This window comes from Danio rerio, chromosome 4, assembly GCF_052040795.2.
Source record: "Danio rerio strain M-AB ecotype USA chromosome 4, GRCz13ab, whole genome shotgun sequence".
NCBI lineage: Eukaryota > Metazoa > Chordata > Actinopteri > Cypriniformes > Danionidae > Danio > Danio rerio.
Genome location: NC_141024.2, coordinates 555001 through 578585, shown reverse-complemented (window position 1 = coordinate 578585; position 23585 = coordinate 555001). Strand labels below are relative to the sequence as shown.

At 34.8% G+C, this 23585-nt stretch overlaps 3 protein-coding genes across 7 annotated transcripts in view; all 3 read right to left on the bottom strand.

Moving 5' to 3' along the window:
• Positions 1-7: 7 nt before the first annotated feature.
• Positions 8-14949, bottom strand: si:ch211-51e12.7. 2 transcript variants are annotated; one of them, XR_015481806.2, is made up of 8 exons: positions 14806-14949; positions 13613-13707; positions 10392-10547; positions 9635-9769; positions 8890-9009; positions 3809-3924; positions 1505-1586; positions 8-151 (listed from the first exon to the last, which is right to left on the bottom strand). XR_015481806.2 is itself a non-coding variant. In NM_001044754.2 (6 exon segments), coding segments are annotated over 5 exon segments (597 nt in total). In that variant the 5' UTR covers positions 14806-14946; the 3' UTR covers positions 5976-6739.
• A 699-nt stretch (positions 14950-15648) lies between these two features.
• msgn1 (mesogenin 1) lies at positions 15649-17336 on the bottom strand. The gene is given in 1 exon segment (NM_182882.2): positions 15649-17336. A coding segment is annotated over 1 exon segment (396 nt). The 5' UTR covers positions 17318-17336; the 3' UTR covers positions 15649-16921.
• A 1677-nt stretch (positions 17337-19013) lies between these two features.
• gen1 (GEN1 structure-specific endonuclease) overlaps positions 19014-23585 on the bottom strand; it is a 24009-nt gene continuing 19437 nt past the window's right edge. For 3 of the 4 annotated variants that reach the window (XM_088649912.1, XM_088649913.1, XM_087247747.2), the window contains one exon: positions 20629-22104. In XM_088649912.1, the coding sequence (XP_088506038.1) occupies positions 20720-22104 (1385 nt within the window). In that variant the 3' untranslated portion in view covers positions 20629-20719. Of the gene's footprint in view, positions 19384-20628; positions 22105-23585 lie in introns of those variants that run through there. The other variant, XM_087247748.2, reaches the window with a different exon arrangement.

Below are 23585 nucleotides of genomic sequence, written 5' to 3'. Positions count from 1 at the left end.
AGACAGATTTGCAGAAACATCCATCCCTTTAATAACACACAGACTGTTAATCTACATCTGTATTACACTGAGACTGAACATGTGTGTGTGTGTGTTACTTACCTGCTACTTCTGTTTGCTTTGGAGTCTTGAGGTGTGTTTCTGTGCAGTCCTGCAACACAGATCAAATGAGTCATTCATATGAAAAATGCAGACGCAAAAAATAATGACATGCCAAACTAACACAACATCACAAGTGAATCAAATAAACCAGAGTTCACTCTATGGAGCCAGATCGGTCTCAAAAATAAAACATTTACAAAATACAATTCATAAATACAACACACAATGTCATGCACATGCAAAATCATAAGCATTTTCAACACATTTTGTGCACTGAGTTGTGGATGCATGCATTTTATGTTGTAAATGTATTATTTTTGAGACCGATCTGGCTCCATATATCTGAGACTAACACTACCAAAATGTACACGAGCAAATGAGTAAACAAAACAAAAATAACTAAAATAAAATTAAGATCTCCAGTTAATACAAAGGACAAAATAAAAACAGAAAGAGTATTGCTAAAACAAACACAAACATGCAATAAAAGGTAAACGATTATTGTTAAATAACTGATGAGGGAGATAAATGCAATTCTGTTCTACATGCTCTTATCTGGAAGCTTATTTGCATATCTACTGTAGGCCAGTCACAATAATCAACACATGGACATGAGCTCAATCATTTCTGAGGGTGCAATATATATCGTCCATACATGAACACCGATTTCAGCTGATTGTGCAACATATCTCTGTCTACTGGAGCTGTCAGTGTGGTTAAAAACACTAGTGTGGGTGTCTGACAGCTGAAAATAGATCTGGCAGCAGATATCGCAGCCTCTGTTACTCTTTACCTTGTTAACATGTATTATTATTTAATTAGGATATGCATTTTCACATTCTGATTCCAATACCTGACTATTAAACTGTTGAAATGACTATAATTATCTGAAATATTCTTAAGAATAAAAGATGGCGTGCTCTTTGGAAGTGTTCTTGCACTGTGATTATATTATATTGTCATTATGAGTGGCATAAATGCTCTTAAAATGACAATAATATCATTTATCACAATGTATTTCAGTGCAATATATCCTACAACACAAGATAGATATGGTGACAGGCCTATACAGGGGTTAAATCAGAGTAAATAAACGACTGTGGATATTTATTTTGTCGATATAGATCATTTAAAGGGGATTTTTCCCCATGTTTAGATTTGTTTTTGAACCCTCAGATGATAGATTTTCAAATATATCTGCCAAATATTGTCCCACAGCATATTTATTCAGCTTTTATAAGATCTATAAATGTCAATTAGTAACAAAAAAAGGACTTATGGGTGATTTTGGGATCATAAAAATGGAGAATCAAACACTCAAATGACCAAAACGCATGGGAACTACTGATGGAAAACCTTCATGAGAGCTGTCAGAGAGCATAGCGATGATGATCCTCAGTACCTGTTGTGTAATTGACATTAGTTGATCCTCCAGCGTGAGTCTGTCGGGTCGGTGTTGATAGTTTAGTGTCAGCTGTAGATCACTGTAAAAATGATGCACATTAATAGTTGCTCATATCACTGCAAAACCCCCTGGAGAAACTCGTACACATCTGTAAATGAGCTTCATTATCTGCTTTTGAGCTGCATTATGGGATCTTGATCGTTCTTTTAAGTTGTATAAAGTGTGTTTTCTGCACGTGTAATAGTCTGCAGTGCTGTATTGTGTTGCATATTGCGCTACAGAAACCTTGTAATGAACTGCAGCACATTTCCTGATATTTTACACACACATTTCTGTAGATATTATTATTTTATACTACTAAAATGTCAATAAAAGTCACTATGTTAAACTGTAGTTGAGTTTACAACATCAAAATGTGGACAAAGCAGAGATCAACGTCCCATAATGCAATTCACCACTGCAAATGAACACACAAAATATTGAAACTGTTCATTAGCAAATATATTTATAGTGTGTTTGAGCTTTACTATAATGCAGTATGTGAGAGATCAAAAACATTATGCATTATAGAGTTTGCATGAATGCAGCAACTATATTTCACACACACACACACACACAAATGTGATCTTAAAGTAAGTTAACTTAATCCAATTCTATATTGCATTGGATATATCTGAATGCATTAATATCTCCTGAATAAAATTTATGATGTGATGAAGAATTGCAAGATTATATTAAATATATTTATTGTTATACCTCATATCATATCTAGAATATCAATACTTATATATATAATTATACTTGAAGTGTGATTATATCTTTTAATGCACTTTAGGAACACTTATAACCACGAACTACACCTGAAACCATTAATTTGGACTTTGTTTACATTTGTTTATACCAATATACATTATATTCATGGAATGCATTACAAGGGACTTCATAAATGCATTTATAAGAATGCATTATACATGATGCTGGCAACATTTTAATCTTTGTTAGATATAAATATATGCGTTTATAATTGATAAACATGCTTATTAGCTTCATTGAACACATCTAAACCTTTCATACATTTTAATATTTATAGAAATACTAAACATTAGCTAAATTGGACTTAACAGATCTGAAATCACTTTATAAAATATAAAAAATATAAATAAATAATTCTAATTTCCTTATTGTTCTTTATTATATATTTGTCAGCTCATGAATATAATATTCAAATCAAAAATTGCATCATCTTATTGGATCTGTGCTAATTGATTAACTTCATTTTATTAATAAGTCACCTAAATTTGACTGTCGAATATGAAAACAGATGCATGATATGCAGACATTATAAATGACTTCATAATGCACTATACATTAATACTTTAATATCCACCAACACTTTTATGTTTACATTAAGACACACATCTGCATTTATAATTGATATAACACTTACTTTTCCATGTTATAATTAATCAGCTCCATTGACTAACAATACACCTAAACATTTCATAATATTCATATTTCTACTGAAGCATTCATAAAATTCTGTAATTATCGTCAGTAATTAAAATCTGTTAACATGTTTAATTTTGATTACATTTGATGTATGAATACTTCTTAAACACTACTGATTAATCTTAATATACTTTACTACATATTACTAATATGCTTAAAATTAAGATTGAACCATTTCTCATCATTTATTGGCCCTGAGCTTAATTAATCATCCAAAATAAAAGTTTGTACTATAAATGTGTACTTGTGTATATTTATGAATAAAAAAGTAATACAATGACAAAGTATTTATATACATATTTATATATAACATTATGTATTACACATTTATAATTTGGGTTCCTAAAATAAACGTGTGTGTGTGTGTGTGTGTATATATATATATATATATATATATATATATATATATATATATATATATATATATATATATATATATATATATATTCACAAACACCATAAATATGCACAATATATTATAAACAAAATATTATAGTATTGTGTGTGTATGTATGTATGTTTGTATATAAACACATGCGTGTGTAGATAAACACACACGTATACATAAACACACACACACACACACATATACATATATATATATATATATATATATATATATATATATATATATATATATATATATATATACACAAACTTATTTTGGATGCAATTAATCTTTTGACGAGGCTAATTTAAATATGAAACTACAATTCTGATCTTCTGAAGTCTTTGAAGTGTGATTGACAGGTCAGCTGTGATGAGGTGGAGGGGCTGAACAGATGAGCTCACCTTAACTGTGAGGGGCGGAGCTTCACACTGGGTGGGCAGGGCTGAGAAGGGGGAGGGACAGACGGGACCGTCCTGCCTCCTCGAGTCCAGCTGCCTTCCAAAAGGGTGTGAAACCCCTTCAGGAGACAAGAAGAGTCAGTCCAGAGCGCCGTCAGAGGAACACACCTACAGCCTCACTCACAACACCTTGCAGAGCGGGGAAACAACCGACCAATCGCTCGCAACGTGCAAAATTCTACACTCCACAGCGCCGCTCACGAGTATTACTCTTCAGTTAATATGTAGCAGCCGCGCGGTCTGTCAAACTAATGAGCAGAGGTCATGATGTGCCTTTATTTCAATGCAAATCATTCATGATTAATTCATTGATCAGATCATTTATCTGTTATTTTGAAAGATTTAATTGTAACCTAATGTTGCAGCATTTGATTAATCTCAATGAATAAGTCAAAAGTTTGGGCGCACTGACTGAATTGATGTTCATTTCATATCTAAAAAGCATCAGCTTTAATTCTTGCATTTACTTCAGTTTTATAAGAGCAACATTTACATATTAACATATAAACTGTGCATTTACATGATTAAATTATAAATGCAGAAACTTCCCTGTGATCTCACAGAAAACATTTAAAGTTTATCTTAAACTACATTCATCCACCAGGCCAAAATATAACATTAATACAAAAAGAGCATGGAGAAATAAATATTGTACATGTAAAACTACAAGCTGTAATTAGGTTTTAGATTAAAATTTACACTGTACATGTGAAATCTTAAAATCTGAGAGCTAGTTTTGTAAGCACGTCAGAACATCAATTGTGCATGCAGATATGTATATTGTGCACAGAAAACAAAATGCATATGTCAAAATATACATTATCCCATGTTTTAATTAATTACACATCTAACTACTGCATGCTAAATACAAATATCTACAAATATAATATTTGCATACTGAAATTAAAATACAAATTTAAAAATACACAGCTGTGCATGTAAAAGTAAATTAGGAATGGGATGCATCAGCTTTAATTCTCACAATTACTTTTAAAGATCAAGTCAAAATACAGTTTTGCATTTAGAAAATATATAAATAGTGCATGTACAAATATTATTTTTGCATTTAAACAATAAGAAATGTGCATGTACAACGGCCTTATTTTTGTAGACCATGGCAAATATTAAACGTGCATGAAGAAATAGAAGTTTTACAAAAATGTAGTTTTCATAATACACTACTGCATGCTAAAAGCACGTTGAAATACCCATGTAAACACACACAACTGTGCATGTAAAAGTATATTATGCAGGCCAAAACGTGATGCATCTGCTTAAATTCTCAGAATTACTTTTAAAGATCAACTCAAAATAAAGTTTTGCTTTTAGAAATTATATAAATAGTGCATGTACAAAATATATTTTTGCATGTAAACAATAAGACATATGCATCTAAAAAGGCCTCATTTTATTGACCATCTCAAATATTAATTGTGCATGTAGTAATATATCAATTCTGCATGGAAGAAATTTAACAAAAATGTAATTCTCCATAATATACATTACTTTAGACATATCAAAGGACTTCATAATGTATTTTCCTCCTTTAACAGCATCCCAAGATGCACCTGGTGAAGTTGCATGATGAATCTCCAGAGTGAGCGGAGCTGGAACTCGATCATTTTCATCATTTATTGATTTTTAAATCACTCTTTTAATGCAATAAAGAAATGAGCGTCTCCAAACTTTTGACTCCTCTTATATCTTCCAGAGCTGTGCAAAAAAAACATTACAGCATGTTCTGCTTTTATATTCAGACATCTGAACTTTAACTCAGCTTAATTGACTAGAATCAGCAAGACGTTCTGCTGTTCTGAGACTTGCAGGTCTGAAAGTGGTTCATATTTCATAATAAAAGTCCTTTTATTGCATGCACACATTTACTTCAGCCCTCTATGCAACTTTAAAAGCCTCACTCCACTGGAATTCATTTATTCAGTGTGTTTAAACACTTTATTATGCAATGATAGTCACACAAATCATCTTACTGTGTATAAAATGCTTTACATTGCTGTCCATTTGACTTCAGAAATGAGCAATTCTTTCTAAAAAACATTACATAAATGGACATGGAGAGAGAGAGTTTAGTTTAAATGAACAAAAAGAGAGGTCATTTTATCTTAACTTTATTGTCTTGTTGGTCAAAACTAAGTCAAAAGCTGTTAACGGTTCAGTTTACATTCACAAACTCACATGACTTTATCGGTTACAATACGTGAATGTGCCATAACACTCCAAAACTCAACACAGAGGATAGGGAAGCTTTTTTTTTTTCCTTTTTAACTATTTTGAATCAAATACTGGCTTTAAAATATAGAAGAAGCAAGGAAAGGTTTATTTAAAGAAGAAATAGAGCTACTCTACTGTTAAATGAATCCATGTATCTGTGACTTTAACATTCAACCCAAACAAAGAGAACAAAATAAAACATTTCAACAGCAAAATCTCCACTGGACTTAAAGTAGCTGCACATTTATGATATTAACTGATTAATAATGGATGAGTTATTACTATACATGAACATCATATGGAGAGAGGGTGCTGGGAGATCTGCTTGGTAAAAGAAGCCAGTCGTCTAAAAATCTCTCCAATAAAGGAACAAGAGTGTGTAAGGCTCACAGGAGTAGCACCACGCAGACTACACAACACTTAGAGGAGTAAAAACACACTTGATTAAATCAGCGTAAGAACACGTCTCCTCGTCTTCAGCGGGAGAGAGTGCTTTTAAATGTTTTTCGGGGCTTTTTCTTTCCTCAAATGAAGTATAAGAAGAAAGCTAGCGTGTTTGGTTACAGTAAAAGGACCTGCGAGTCTGTTCGGACAGAAATGGATCTGAGCGCTGGATATTAACCCTACGGATTGGGACTAGGCGTGTTAAAACCTCCGGCCACCAGGGGGCCCTGGCCAGCGCTGGCCCCGGCCTGGAGGCGGGTGGGGCAGAGGAGGGGCCGATCCGTTGTGGTAGCTGCATGAAAGGATAAAATCAAACATTTGGATTGGCCTGTTGTGCTCAAGAGGGCCCGAAAGCGTGTCGTCAGTGTGCAAATGCCTTATTCAAAGAGTCACAATTGAAGAAAATCAAGCTGTCATGCACTAACTTCAATGCACAGTTCAAACTCTAAGGAACATTTACACATTATTTACTCACAAATACGAGACTGTAAACTTTTAGGAGTTTCTTTCTTGTTGAACACTTAGAAAAAAAAGATATTCAGAAAAGAAACAGCCATTGACATCCGTTTTAAAGATGCTGATGTTTAAAAAGTGCATATGCATACATTGTGCACAGAAAAACAATGCATATGTAAAAATATTTATTATATTATTATTTTATTTATAATTATATTTACATTACAACTAACTACAGCATGCTAAAAGCATGTTGAAATTAAAATAGCCACATAAAAATACACAACTGTGCATGTAAAAGCAAATTAGGAATGGCAAAACGTAATGCATCAGCTGAAATTCTGAGAATTACTTTTAAAGGTCAAGTCAAAATACAGTTTTGCATTTAGAAATTAAAAATTATATATATATATATTAGTGCATAGAGAAATATAATTTTTTGCATGTAAACAGGAAAAAATATGCATGTAAAATGTCTTATTTTTGTACACCATGACAAATATTAATTGTGCATGTAGTAATATATCAATTCTGCATGGAAGTAGTGTTACAAAAATTTAACTCTCCAAAATATACATTACTTTAGACATATCAAAAGACTTCATAATGTATTTTCCTCCTTTAACAGCATCCCAAGATGCACCTGGTGAAGTTGCAGGATGAATCTCCAGAGTGAGCAGAGCTGGAACTCGATCATTTTCATCATTTATTGATTTATTTCATTTTAAATGCGCTTTATACAAATTTAATAGTATTATGCAAAATTCTACTTTGTGTAATAGTCATTTAAATAGGTGGGTTTTCCAGAAAAATCTACAAAAAGGAGTTATAATACACTGCTCACACTTTAATCTATTTACTAACATAATACTTGTACAGCATTTAATAATCATAGTTCAACATGTGCTAACGCATTATTAATGTCCAAATGCATTAGTTTTTGCACATGGACAACTGTATTTGCATTAACATGAATAAATGCTGTAATAAATTAATTGCTTATTGTTTGTTCATGTCACTAAATGTATTGCTTCGCACAGGGCTAGACAATCATGAATGAAAATTCAGACTTCTGCAAGGCTAACTGCTAACTTCAGAAAGATTTGTACTTGCCTCAGCAAAGCAAAATCCAAAGAGTCATTTCTTAGCAGCATAATAAAAGCAAGCAAACTCTAGTTGCACACACACTTTTCACTACATTTATATACTATTATATTTATTTAAACTTCTTTTGGCTGAGCTGATAACTTCTGTAAACTTACAGTGCCAAGTTTGAGATTTTTATTCCTAATAAGTGTTAGCCGTTCACAATAAATTAAAAATCAGACTTGAAATGAGTCGAAAAAAATTAGACTAATAAAAATTTAGATTTTTCATATATTCATATAATAAAAACTATTACAATTAATATAATAAAAAAAAAATATATATATATATATATATAACAACAATTGCTTTTTCCTTGCTAACAATAATTAAACTTCATACCACCCGGCCATATATAGCAGGATGATGATGAGGAATATTTTAATGCATTGTCCGCAACAACAATGCTATTTCCATGGCATAAACAATTGATAAATAAATTTACAATTTAAAATTAAATACATTAATTAAATTAATTTTTAGGATTGATACATGATAATTCTACCAATTTTTCCTGCCTATATAGCAGGTATATAAAAACAAAACGGCAGAGGTTAATGGCTGCATTTCTTCTGAATATCCTTGTTCAACAGAAGAAATTAAGACAGACAGGATTGAAACATGATGAGAGTTGTCATTGTTAGGTGCACTGCCCTTTAACTCGTGTGTTTATGTGGGTGTATATTAGCTGTGGGCTGCGCAGTCACGCCGGAGAGACTCAGTGTGTGTGTTAGCGTGTGTGATCTTACCCTCGGGGGTGGAAAAAGCGTGGCGGTCCAGGTGGCATCATGCCCCTTCCTCTGGGGTGCGGTGGCCGCCCTCTAAACGCCGGGTGTCCTGGAGGAGGTGGCGGTGGAGGTGGACCGTGCCTGAAATAATACACACAATTCAGAAATCAACAGATCAGACATGAGCTCGATCCCAATTCTACTACTTAGCCGTTCCCCATACCCATACACCTGGTTTTGTACATTCATGCAAAGGGGTCAGATCTCCCAATTCTCTATAGCGTGAAGGCACGGGGTTATTTGCATATGTAAATGTGTGTAAAAGTTAATTTATTCAGTCTTTATTTTATTTTTTATTGTATATGCAGAGGCACTCCCACTGCATTTTTACCATCAGAGTCAGTTATTGATGATGCCACAGTGTTCAGTTTATCAGGAGAGAAGCGCGAGCGCTCAGTACACGTTGCTTTGCTTATAGTTTTGTATTATGTTTAGTGGTTTGGGATGCCGGGACAGTCAAATCTTTAGCTCAACAGATCCATTGCTTTTGACGCTTATAGAGTTTAATCACGCTGCACGCATTAGGAGGTTTGCTGAAGAGCTTGCTTTACATGTTGTTTACGTGTTTGATAAACTATGACAGCTCGCCGTCATTAAAAAGCAAGCATGATTAATAAATCCATCTCAAACAGTTCCTTAGCAGTGACTTCATGTCTTCAGCTTCACACTACAAATGTGCTACACAAATAAACCTTGCATTGCATACCTGTGCATGTGTGGTGGTGGAGGTCCTCTCATGTGCATGGGTGGAGGAGGAGGCGGCGGTGGTGGAGGTCTCAAACTCATCCCCATTGGGCCCCCTCGAGCCCGCCGGCCACGCATGTCTGGGTACGGCCACGTCCTGCTCAACACAAACACGGAAATCAGCTATTCACTAAAGAGTTACTCAATTATTTGCAATAAGGACGACTGCTGGATTAGAAATAGGGCTGTGCAACATGACAATACATGTCAGATGGACAAAATAACAGTCTATCATGTCATATTCAGGGTATATATACAGGAATCGGAGTTAAATATGATATTTCTTAAGATTCTTTAATACATTTAAGGACCTTATCGCCACTTTAGGTTTCAACAGGTCACAGTGGTGACATTTTATATTTAAACAAAGCACAACTAAACAGTCTTAGCTTGTAGGAACTCCTTATGAATGCAATATAATTCAGAAGAGTGTTAACAAAGATTATTTTTTGACTACCCCTATAAAGAATAAGAATCTTTAGACTCCCATTTAACACAACTCAACAACACATGCAATATTTATTATTGATCCGTTTTGTCTTTTTGACTAACGTATATGCAGTGCACAAATCTATTACTGTAGAAGCGTCCTGTAGAAAACACTCATTTAAAAGAGCGATCTGTGAGGGGTGAACTCCTATATCCTGAGCTCTATATATGCTCATCAGGATAGGAGATTGTCATATCGCCCAGCCCTAATTACAAACACTCAACGAGACCTCATTGGCCCAAATCCGTTAGTGAACCCGGCTCTTCCTCTGCCTCTCATGGGGCCCGGCGGTCGGAAGCCTTTCATCATCATCATCATCCCTCGTCCTCCTCGCATCCCGCGAACCATACGACCTCCTCGGGCACGCATCTTCATCCCACGACCCCTGAAAACACACAGACACACATCTCACTGAAGCTTCAGCGTCACACACATCACCACTACAGCAAGCTGCTCTGAATGAAAGCATCTGCTAAACGACTAAAGGTAAAACACACAAACGATAATAAAACAATATTCCAATAATCGCACACATCATTCATAAATAGCGCATCTTTTCCATTACAGGTGTTTAAAGTGAACAAATTAGCAATAACAGTGCGGGAAGCATCAGACGCTCTTTAATGGAGCATTTCAATGCATTATTCCCTAATGTGAGGACAAATACAGTTCAGAGATCTTAATTCAGTCAAGTCTGAAATGGTTTCAAATTAAAAACACTTGCTCATTGTGTATGCATTGCCTTTTGCAACCCTGTGGAAAATTGATCGGCCTCCAATATAGAGAAGAAAACGGAGTCTCTTACATAAACTGTGGCTTGGAGGAAAGAGTCTACTTTACATTTGGAGTGAATTGGGTACTGTTTAAACAAACAAACAAAACTTAAGCAATTTGGCAAAATCTGGCATCCCTTTTATCAGTTATCTTGACAAAACCCCCATGGAATAATGCACTATTTTCTATGTTATTTTTAATACTCTCTTTCATCAGTTTAAACAGGTCTGTGTAGTCTTGAGCAGGGGTTCTCAACTGGTTTGGCCGTGGGACCCACATTTTTACATGGTCATCAAGCTGCGACTTAATTTTTTAGGAACTATAATACACTTTTAGTAATGTAATGCAATGTATTTTTTATTTAATGCCATGTCAGCAACTAAGGCTATTTTCATGGCAGGAATTTTTCAACAATAAATATACAATTTAAAAATCAACAAACAAAATAAAACAAATTAAATAAGATTTTTTGTGTTAATACATGATTAAAATTTTAAAATCTTTTCTGGTTTCACTTTGTTAAAAATGTCCTTAAACGTTCATTCATAAAAAAGTCTTGAGTTTTGCAGCACAAACACTGAGTTGGGTTTTCATCTTGGAGCAAAAAACCATGTGTTATTCTCGTATGCCCAATCTGACGTCTGGTAAAAACTACTCGATCAAATCGATTGTTCAAATGTCTTGAAAGTCTGTGTGAGATTTCAGGTTGGGTTGCATGTAGTTTATTGTTTTTTAATGCATCCCACTCCTTTTGCCACTTGTTTAAAATGTAAGTGTTGATAAAAGGTTTCATCTGTGACGGAGGGATTTGGCATTTGTTCACTATTTGCTTCTAAGCATCTTTAGCAGCTGCATCAGCTCGCTCGTTGCCTGAAAGTCCGACATGTCCTGGAACCCAGCAGAAAATGATGTGATAAAACTGATTTTGTAGTTGGTGAACTTTAGTTCAAATATTATCATCAATCAAAGGATTAATACAATTTTAGGAATTATTATTAATTTGTATTTATTTGTTAACATAACCAAGTAGTGACAGATAAATCGTAAGAAATTCACCAAGACTTACAAATAAACTATATTTACTGCTGTCATTAACCAAAATGCATCAAATTATAGAAATATTACAAAGCAAAAACGACAAATACTGTAAACAGTGGTTAGGGTAAGGAAAGGCTCAGTTAACATGAACTAAACTGAGCTGTTAATAAAACTATTTGTCTGGCTTCTACATGTCGTTTTAATTTAGGTTTCGTTACTACATATGACACTGAGGCTTTAAGTCTTTTATGTCGTCAATATATGTAAACCCATACTTTACATATTCGGGGTCATACTTGCACTTAGACGTATTTGTTGCTATAATTAAATGTAATTGCACATGTCAAATGGTAGTGTTGTTGTGCACGCATTTCAAAATAAGTCCGCTATCAGCAAAATAAAACTAAAATTAAACTTTAGTTGTTTTATTGATCACACACTCCACGACCCGCTGAAAATGTTCCCACGACCCGACCCACCAGTTGAGAAACACTGGTCTTGAGGGATGGCTTGTAGTGTGGGTGGGTTTATTTTTATTTATTTGCATATGTAATGTGTGGACAAAGTATGTAAAAATGGCAAATCTTTCCAATAGATTTATTTGACCAAATAAATCGTAAAAATCCATATCAGTGCATTCTTATATAGTATCATCATTTTATTCAGCTCAGTGTTTATTTTGGCTTAATAAAATAGTATTAATAATTAAAATTTAGCAATAAAAGAGCTCTAAAGAAGATGAGTGTCGTCACCCAATCAACCACAGCAATAGTTTTAGTCGTGTGACGATAATCGTTTTCAGGATATACCATGATTTGGAAAAGTCAAGGTTTTAAAACAGCCAAAATGTTCTGTTATACCATTTCTAAGGTATGTATGTGTAAGATCTTTATATTTATATATATATATATATATATATATATATATATATATATATATATATATATATATATATATATATATATATATATATATTTTTTTTAGGACAACAGTATTTCCAGCAGAAAAAATATCTAAAGACGCCGCTTTAAATTGTAGAGAATTGTTTTGGACACTACTGAAGACAGCAGAAGTCATGGGCTGCGTCCGCAACCACCTACTACTCAGTAGGTACTGCATTTAAATGTAAACGTACTACTCAGCCGTTAAAAAAGTCTGTTCAATACAGTATGAATGTGAAAAGTATGAATGGAATTGGGACGTACTACATCCACCATTTTGTCATGGTCACGTGACGTACCTGCGTCAGTTGCGTTGCTTCATTTCCATTCATGAATTCATTTGCGGGGCATTATGGGATAGTGCAGTGTGCATGGGATGTGCACTTCTGAATCTCGCTGGTAGTAGTAAGTCATCCGGGTACTTCTCACATACTGATTTTGACATACTACTCGGCTCGCATACTGATTTTAGCCTACTATATAGTATGGAAGTATGCGTTTTCAGACGCAGATTTGAAATACTCAGCCTGACATGTTTACTGCTCCAAAATATTATAAATGTCTCTCAAAATGAAATATATTGTGCTCAAAAGGTGAAAAGAACTTATTCTAGAGCAGTCATCACAATACTGTTAAACAGTGATATTTTTATCCAAGGTTATCAGAATCTTACACCAGCCCATGCCTAGTGACCTACCTGAACTTGTTTTCAGATCCTTCCACCTGTGAGGGTTTTTCTGTGGTCTCAGTCACCGCCGTCGTCTCCTTCGCCTGCTCCATTTCAGCATCCATCTGCAAAACATCAGCATTATCAGTAATATAAACACTTCTGACCTCCTCAAACCTTCACCTTTAACCTGAAATCTACTGTGGAAATGTTCGAGTGTCAAACGTCAGACGATTTTCCTTTGGCCTCTTGCTGAAAGTAGCGGCTAAAGCTTAACATGCCACCAACACCACCTCCATCATCAACCGGCCTGCTGGGATATAAGCAGCTGATCTGGGCCATGAGGATTTCAGAGCACGCAGACAAGCCGTGTATTAATAGTGTGAACGCATACTGACTGAGCCAAGTGATAAACGTAGAAGTGCTTCTCTATGAAGCTGAAGAGGAATCTGAAATGTGGAGAACAGAAGCCTGATGCATGCGAGAACACAGTAAAATGTGAGATTACTGAGAAAGAGATGCCCATGTGACCAGTTCACAGCTTGCTATAGGCCTCATTACCTTTGCATTAAAACAGGAGGTTGTGTCTTATATATCAATGTATTTATAAACAACCAGTGTGATATATTTTACACAGAAGAGGGAGGGGCTTTTTATATCAGAGATTATTTGATTGGATACAAAAGTGCATACACCCCTGAGTGCATGATGATATCATCAACACCTCTAGTCATTTTCATTTAAGAAATGCATACTATAATCTGTGTAAATGTATTATAATACAGATTTCAGTACATTTTTGTGTATTATTAGGGATTTAAATTCTTGATAGATTAGCGATCTGCTAAATGCATTTGCTCGATGATTTTATGTAAAAATGTGATCATAAATCATAATAGTTTAGTTAGTTTAATGATACACAAGCTCTTAATTGGTTTTATTCAGCGATTCGGAGATTAATGGAGGCTTAAACCCCGTTCTGTCGACATATCCAAAGCTAAACGAAATAACCAACACAAATTCCTCACGCCTTGGTACAATTGTACAGAAATAAACCCTGAAACGTCAAACAAACGGAAATTTATCGTCTTAATGTTGAACGTTTAACGCGTGCAGGGGTTAATCAATAGAAATGGTGAAGGCGAGCGTGGGATTTAACGGCTCACCCTCATTCAACACAAACGAATCTATTTCGAGCTCACAGCGTAACTATAGTCGCTTACCTTATGAGTTTGGGGTCTCCTCTAAACGACGAGGCTTAAAAATGCAAGTCTTGTGCGTTATAATCTATAAAACAAGCATCCGTGCGTCAAACCGTGAAAGCTCGCGCGTTTCTTCGGCTTTGAAATGGCGGCCCGCGCCTCACCGTCACACCGAGCGCGGCTTCCCTTTGTCAGAGCGTCATTGTACGCCTAGGCCCCACCCAAAATGAACACGAGCAGCTGTGATTGGTCAACTCTCCTGTCGCAAGAAATACGTCACGGTGGCTACTATAAACCGGTTTTATTGTAAAGTACGTCATACACATTTCACCGTGTTCCTGTTTGTGTTAGCTTTATTGTATTATTTAATTTGAATTGGAATGAATAAATAAATTATTGTCACCTGAAATCTTTAAACTTAGTCACTAAATCCTTGTTTTTGATATTTTAATAACTACAAAACACAAATAAGCACAAATCAGACAATTGCTTATTGATTATTCTTTAGTTCTGCTGCTTTTTAATTTTTTATTGCAGGCTTTTTGGTGATTTGATTATTTTTCTATAAATATTAATTATATTATATTATATTATATATTATAATAAATTATAAATATTTACCAGAACATTTATCATTAAATTTCAGTTTTTAGGTAAAATAATATTAGAACTGTAGAATTAGGATGATAGTTCAGATGGTTCATCACTGATTATCTCACAAAAGTCATAAAATACACAGATGAGCATATTAGATTTACCTATAAATAGTGAAAAGCAAAAGTCTTTATGAATAAAAACATATGGTCAGAAAACTCTATAAATACATAATAGATCACAAGCCTCATAAAATAGACCAGAGATGAGTTAGCATCAACACAAACAACATGTTTATTCAACTTTTCCAGTATTCAAGTTAACACTCTTAATATTAGACACCGACACTCCACTCAAGCATCAGCAAGAAATATTTACATCCAAAATAAACACATCAGAGTGGATAAACAAACAAACAAACAACATGTAAATCTGTACAACAGCAGCCGAAAATCATGAAATGTTCGCATAACATTTTCACAAATATATGATGAGCAAACGTTCCTCCACTAACAGATTGTGCACTCAAATATGTAATAATGCTCTCGAATATTTGTGAAAATTCTTTGGGAGCAGTTTAGTAGAATGTTTGAATGTTAAGCATTACAAAAACATTTCAAAAGTAACACTCCCAGGATGCTTGCAGAACATCGTCACAACTTAGATAAACTACCTGGAAAGTAATTTTAAAAAGAGAAAAATCATAAATAACATTGTACGTTTTTTTTTTTTTTTTTTTTTGAATTTTCTTTAATTGAACGTTTATGTTTAAATGTTTTTTAAACCTTCAGAAAACATTTGGAAAAGTAACATTTCCAGGATGTTTGTAGAATATCTTCATAGAAAAACTTTTTTTTTTTTGCTTTTTTTTGAGGAACATAGTTAAATGTCGTAAGTTCATGTTTGAATGTTTTTGAAGCGTTCATAAAACATTTGAAATGAACATTCCTGTAATATTTGCAGAACATCTTCATAACTTAGAAAAACTTCCTAACATATAAGCGAACATTGAAAAATATCGTTGTCTGTACGTTTTTTGAGAAACATTTTCTTACAGTCGAAATGTCGAATGCCAATGTTCAAATGTTTGTTTGTTTTTTGACATCTTCACAACTTTTTAAAACTTCCTGAAACATTTTAAAAAGCAAACGTTGGAAAATGACATTCGTGAAACATAATCAAATATGAAAGTCGAGAAATAAAATCGAATAAGAAAGTCAATTTTCTAATCGAAATGTCGAATGTCCATGTTCGAAAGTTTTTCTTCTTCAGAGCATCTTCACAACTTGGAAAAACTTCCTCAAACATCTTTAAAAAGCGAACATTAAAAATAGTGTTCGTAAAATAAAGTTCGTTGTCTGTAGGTTTTTTGCGCATAAGTCGAAATGTCGAATGCCCATGTTCGAATGTTTCGATCTTTGTTTTGACATCTTCGAAAAGCTTCCTGAAACATTTTTTCAAAAAGGAACATTCGAAAATGACGTTCTCGAAACAACGTTGTCTAAACGTTCCTAAAGCGTTGTGGGAAGGTTTCCCGCGGGTCTCACTGCTGCTCGAGGATGCCGGATAACTCTTTGATGTACTGGATGGTGTATTTGAGCGTCTGGATCTTGGTGAGCGGCTGTCCTCTCCTGCTGTACCCCGGCGGAAGGTAATCCCGCAGCTGATGCAGCGCCTCCGCCAGACTCCTCATGCGGAGCTTCTCCCGCTCGCTGGCCTTCATCCTCCTCCTCATACTCATCTTCACTTTCGGCTTCTGCTGCTCCGCGTGCTCGCACCCTGCTGTGGGGCTGGAGCGCGCGTCGGGCGACGAGCAGGCAGAATCGAAGGACTCGGACTCCGGCGAGGACGCGCTGTCTCCAAATGACCTGTCCTCGCGGCTCCAGTCCCAATGGGACAAAACCTTGGCCGTGAACACATCCACGTCGATTTGCGCCATGTCCGGACGGTTAGAGAAATGTGCAGGTGCGGCGGGGCTGCGCTTTTATACCGCAAAACTTTACGAGCGCGGAGTTCAAAGGCGCGCAGGGCGGACGCGCGCTTGACACCCGTGCGCGAATAAGGTGATGTTGGCGGATAATGTGAAGGAGAAAAGAAAATAATTAGATTCCCTTTTGTGGGAAATGACCCTTTAACAGGACTCGACGACAATTAGCGCACTGATGCGATCAGACGAGCTTCACACGTGCGCGTGTCCGAGCGGCTAATTAACATTGACCAGCTAAAGCGCAGGAAACACTTACAAACATTCAAAAATAAAGTGCTTAAAACTCTTTTTCTTTTTCAAATATTTCCCAAATGATGTTTAACAGAGCAAGGAAATGTTCACAGTATGTCTGATAATATTTTTTCTTCTGGAGAAAGTCTTACTTGTTTTATTTTGGCTAGAATAAAAGCAGTTTTTAATTTTTTAGGACAATATTATTAAACCCCTTTAAGTTATATATTTTTTAGATAGTCTACAGAACAAACCATCATTATACAATGACTTGATTACCCTAACCTGCCTAGTTAACCTAATTAACCTAGTGAAGCCTTTAAATGTCCCTTTAAGCTGAATAGAAGTGTCTTGAAGAATATCTAGTATATCTAATATCTATCAAATATTATTTACAGTCATCATGACAAAGATAAAATAAATTAGTCATTTCAGATGAGTTATTAAAACTATTATATTTAAAAATGTGTTGAAAAAAAATCAGCTCTCCGTTAAACAGAAATTTGGGGGAAAAAATTGGGGGCTAATAATTAGATTTATATATATATATATATATATATATATATATATATATATATATATATATATATATATATATATATACTGTTTATTAGCCTCTGTAGCCCACAATGAATTAGAAAACACTTTTACACAAATATTCCAAAATAAAAGGTTTAAAACTTTTTTTTTTTAAAGTCTAATCATAATGTTGTGACCTCGATTATTTTATTTTTCATATCTGTGAAATGATGTAATGGATGGTAAATTTGAAAATAAAAGAAATTTCTCTGGATTTTTTGTGGGTTTGAGTAAAATAATAGAATTAGGAAACTCTTTTACACATTAATTCAAAGCGGCTGAAGACTTTTCATGATAAAGTCTTACAAAGCCTAATAATAATACTGTGAACTCAACTATCACTATTTAAGGATCAGTATGAACCCCAAATCTAAATGTATTAGAATAAAACAATTATTTAAATTATATAATTAATTATCATCTGAAATCTTAATACTCACCATCCTTCAAATCAGGTTTGACAAACGCTAAAAGGCTTTTAACACTCTTGTATGTAGTCTAATAATGCCATGACCTTGATTATTGTATTTAGATATAGATATATAATAATTATATTATAATATGTGGATATTTGTGAAATGAAAAAAAAACATCTTCAATGATTTACTGTATATTATGTGCGAGTTTGAGTAAAACTGTAGTATTTGTTTTATTAATTTAAGATCTCCTTTCAAGTAAAAAGTATTTTAATTTAATTTCTTTTTAAGTATTTAAATTTTAATTTCTTAAATTTGAAAACAACTAATTATTCTCTATTCAAACATAACTACACATGTTAAATTATATATATATATATATATATATATATATATATATATATATATATATATATGTGTGTGTGTGTGTGTGTGTGTGTGTGTGTGTGTGTGTGTGTGTGTGGAATAATATAATTATTGTTATGTACAAGTTTAAGTTTAGCTTAAAACTATTCCAGTGATTTCTCAAAATTATAATGTTAAGTGATAACTGCTGTCTGGCTGTGTGTGTGTGTGTGTGTGTGTGTGTGTGTGTGTGTGTGTGTGTGTGTGTGTGCTGATGTGCTGCAGCTGTCAGATCTCTGATGTCTGGAAAGGTGTGACACCTGTCACTCATGATCAAGGATAAGAGGAAGTGGAGGTGTTTACGTCCTTATTAGGAGCAGAATGTGACTTCTGTCCTCCTGACAACTTCCTTCAGCCCAATCCTTCACTGCAAACTCATACGACTATCTACAACACAAATCATTAAATAAAGACTCTCTTCCATGATTATATTATTATATGTTTGCTCAGTCAAAATTATAAGAGTGTAAATAGAAAAATAAGTTACATATTTTTTGTAAAAGTTGGAAGATTGCTATTGAATACACTCTTTAATTACAATAATCTGCCATGATTATAATGCTATTTTATTGAATGTTTGCTCCACAATTAAGTGGCAAAAACATGAGGTTAACTCTCATCTGAAATCTTCATACTTACCATCCTTCAAACTGAGATTTATTCATCATTTATAATCAAAACTAAAAGGCTTAAATCTCTTTTATATAGCCTTATATTAATATTAGACCTCGCTTTTTGTATTTTCCATATCAGTGAAATGATGTGATGGGAATATCCCAAAGAATTACGAAAATTTAAATGGGTAAAATATGAGATTTAACTGGACATAAATTAAAAGTGTAAACGTAAAACTAAAAAGATGATTATTATTATTATAGAAAACACTCTGCATATAGCAAATAATTTAATTCGGAAGATCTGCTATAATTTTATTATTTTATTACTGCATATTTGCATCTAATATTAAAAAAAAAAACTAAAAATGGCAAAAATATATCATTTTTCAGTTTAAATTAAAAGTTTAAATGTATTTAAAACATTATTTACATTCAAGAAATCACAGTAAGATTATAAACGACCAATAAAAAGTATTTGAGAACATTACATTCATTTTTTAATATATTTATCAATTTTCCTTTGGCTTATTGCCTTATTTATCACAGCGGAATGAACCGGTAACTATTACAGCATAAGTTTTACGCAGCGGATGCCCTTCCAGCTGCAACCCAGTACTGGGAAACACCCATACACACTCATTCACACACACAACGGCCAATGTAGTTAATCAATTCCCCTATAGCGCATGTGCGGGAAAGCGGAGCACACCGAGTGCAAACTCCACACAGAAACGCCAACTGACCCAGCCAAGACTCAAACCAGCAACCTTCTCTCTGTGAGGCCACAGTGCTAACCATTGAGCCACCGTGTCACCCTATTATGTATTATTTGTAATCATTGTTATTATTAAGCTCTTGTACCTGGTGAAGAGTAAATAATTCTGATGTATAATAATAATACACTAATATCTGTACAGATCCTTTAAATTCAAGTGTTTTCCTCCAGTCAAAAAGCAATAAATCTAATATTGTTTGAGATTAAAAATTACAATTTGAGATGATTCACACACAAAAATAACATAAAATTACATTTATTATCAAATTATCAATTTCCGAACATTATTTTCACAAACAAAGCCGCAAACATCAGACTTCTGCATCATTACTCACTTTGCGAATCTCATCTTGAGTCTCTCGGCCAGAGGTCTGGGACTGTCCACCGACGCATCCGAGTCTTCGCTCTCCACCTTCCCATGATGCACCTGTATGAGCGTCTTTTTCTCAGGTGTTTCAGCAGCTCTGAGTTCTGCTCTCTGAGGCCTGAGGGCATGTGTGAGGCTGGTTTTGAGTGGTTTTGGAGGTCTGGACCTGGCTTTGACTTTGTGTGTCTTGGGCCGGTTCTCGGTGTCGCTGTCGCTGAACTCGATGCTGGTTTTAGCACTGGGTTTTGCAGCTGTTGTGGTTTTAGCGCGTGTTTTCTGATGGTTTTTGTGCTGCTGAGCGTTTGCAGGTGCTGATGGGATTGAACTACAGCCGTCAGGATCTTTGGTCTGTTTTCTAATGATCATCTGCTCCTTTAGGGAACATTTAGAGCGATGGGCAGGTCTCAGATCAGTTTCGTTGTCTGTGACCACTATCTGCTTATTCAGAGAACATGTTGAGCTTTCTGCAGGTCTCAGATCAGTTTTGTTGTCTGCTCTACAGTCAAGGGTTTTGGTCTGTTTTCTCATGTTCATCTGCTCTTTCAGTGAGCACACAGAGTTTTGGACAGGCCTCAGATCAGTTTTGTCTTCTGCTCTACCTTTGGGGTGTTTCATCTGTTTTGTAATGATTATCTGCTGTTTCAGAGAACATGTTGAGCTTTCTGCAGGTCTCAGATCAGTTTTATTGTCTGCTTTATATTCAGGATTTTTCGTCTGCTGTTTATTCATGATCATCTGCTCCTTCAGAGAGCACAGAGAGTGTTGGGCAGGTCTCAGATCAGTTTTATCATCTACTAAAGCATCAGAATGTTTTGTTTGCTGTTTTTTTGTGATTATCCGCTCTTTTAGTGCAGGTCTCAGATCAGTTTTGTCATCTGCTATAACATCAGAATCTTTACTTCGCTGTTTTTGCGCAACGATTCGCTCTTTTAGTGAACAGATGTTGTTTTCAGCAGGTCTCAGATCAGTTTTACCATCCGCTATACCATCAGAATCTTTCGCTTGCTGTTTGTTTGTGATTATCCTCTCTTTTAGTGAACAGTTGTCATTTTCTGCAGGTCTCAGGTCAGTTTCGTGTGTGTTTTGTGACGGAGAGGCTGTGAACGATGCAGAGTCCCAGTCAATGCTGCTGAGGTGCAGCTGGCCAATCAGAGCAGACACTGAATGGGAATTCCCGGAAGGTGGAGTCTGCACTTGGATCCCCGGGTACGGAGGGAGATCGGGTTGTGGTGGATTCTGGGTAGATGAAACCACCTGTGGATCTGTGTTCAGGGTCATCTGAGAGAAGAGATCCGACACGGCATCATGGGAATCAGCCAGCGTCTCTTTCTTCACTTTCGGCTTCTTTTCTGCACACATTAGCACACAGCATTAGTTCGGTCGGTCTGTATTTAAATACATTTGCTGAGTTTTCCCCTTTTTGCAATGGAAACTTTTTATGATCCAAAAATAGTACACTAATGTGTAAAATGAGCAGCTTTCTGTATTTTGTAATTCATGTTTTTAATTTCTCCTGTTTATTTCTGCTTTTGAATTGCATTATGGCATCTTGATCTTTCCTCCAGCAACTTTTAACATGTAAAAGTGTGTAAAATGGACTTTTCTGCACATGTGTAAGAGTGTGCAGTGCTGTATTGTCAGTGTTTATTACGCTACAGAAACCTTGTAATGAACTGCAGCACATTTTCTGTTATTTTACACACTTTTTCCTCCAGATATTAATATTTTATATGATTTCAAACCACTAAAATGTCAATAAAAGTCAGTCTGTTAAACTGAAGTGTTGAATTTCCAACATATGAAGTGTACAGAGCAGAGATAAGCATCCCACAATGCAGTTCACCACTGCAAACACACACAAAACTGTTCATTAACAGATATTTTTTAGTGTAGTAACGACATTTTCTACTATGATTTCTATTATTAAGCACTTCACAACATGACACCTTCCTACATTGTTTATCAAAATATAATCCAAACCGTTTGCTATGCTCTTCTAGCGCTGGGCTTTTACAATTCTACTCTGTAAAGCTGATGTGATCTGGCGGCACTTCTTTTAGCCATTATGCTCCAAACATTTGGAACTGTCTCCCTCTTCAAGTGAAAGAATCAGGTTAGTGTTCATGTTTAAGACGCATCTTTTTAAAACTGTGTATGATTACACAAGCTTTTAAAGTGCATGCATTTTATCTATATTGTTGTAGGATTGTGTGTGCATGTGTGGTGTGTGCTCGCATATGTAAGGCCTGTTGTGTGCGTGATCATGTGGATATTTGCTTATATTTTGTGTACATGAATGCTTTTATCCGAGTATTTGTGGCAAGTTTATGTGGTCTATTTTAATGCTTCTTTGTTGATGTTTGTGAGGCACTTTGAGTTGCATGTATGTTGGAAAAGTGCTATACAAATAAAATGTATTATGATTATTATATTATTATCAAATCTCAGCTAATATAACCCTGGTGTTGCTGACTTTAAATAAAAACCTTTTCACAGCAAGTCTTTGCGACTTTAGTTTTACCTCAAAATTAATTCAACTAATCCTATATTTATGTTCACTGTTTTTTAAATCTGAAATCATAACATTAGCATAACATTTCTCTGTCGTTTATAGTCAAACTTATTTATGCTTGCTGAATAGAAGCATCAATTTCTGTACAAACAGGCCCATTCTTTCAATGTTCAAGCCCAAACCTTCAGTGCATTTAGTTAGATTTAAAGTGAAATGTTTACTTTTTAACATTTACTGACATGTCAAGTGCATTAGTATGTAATAACTAGGCCCACACAGAATCTGCGCGCATAGAAAGCCACAGATGTTTAACCCATC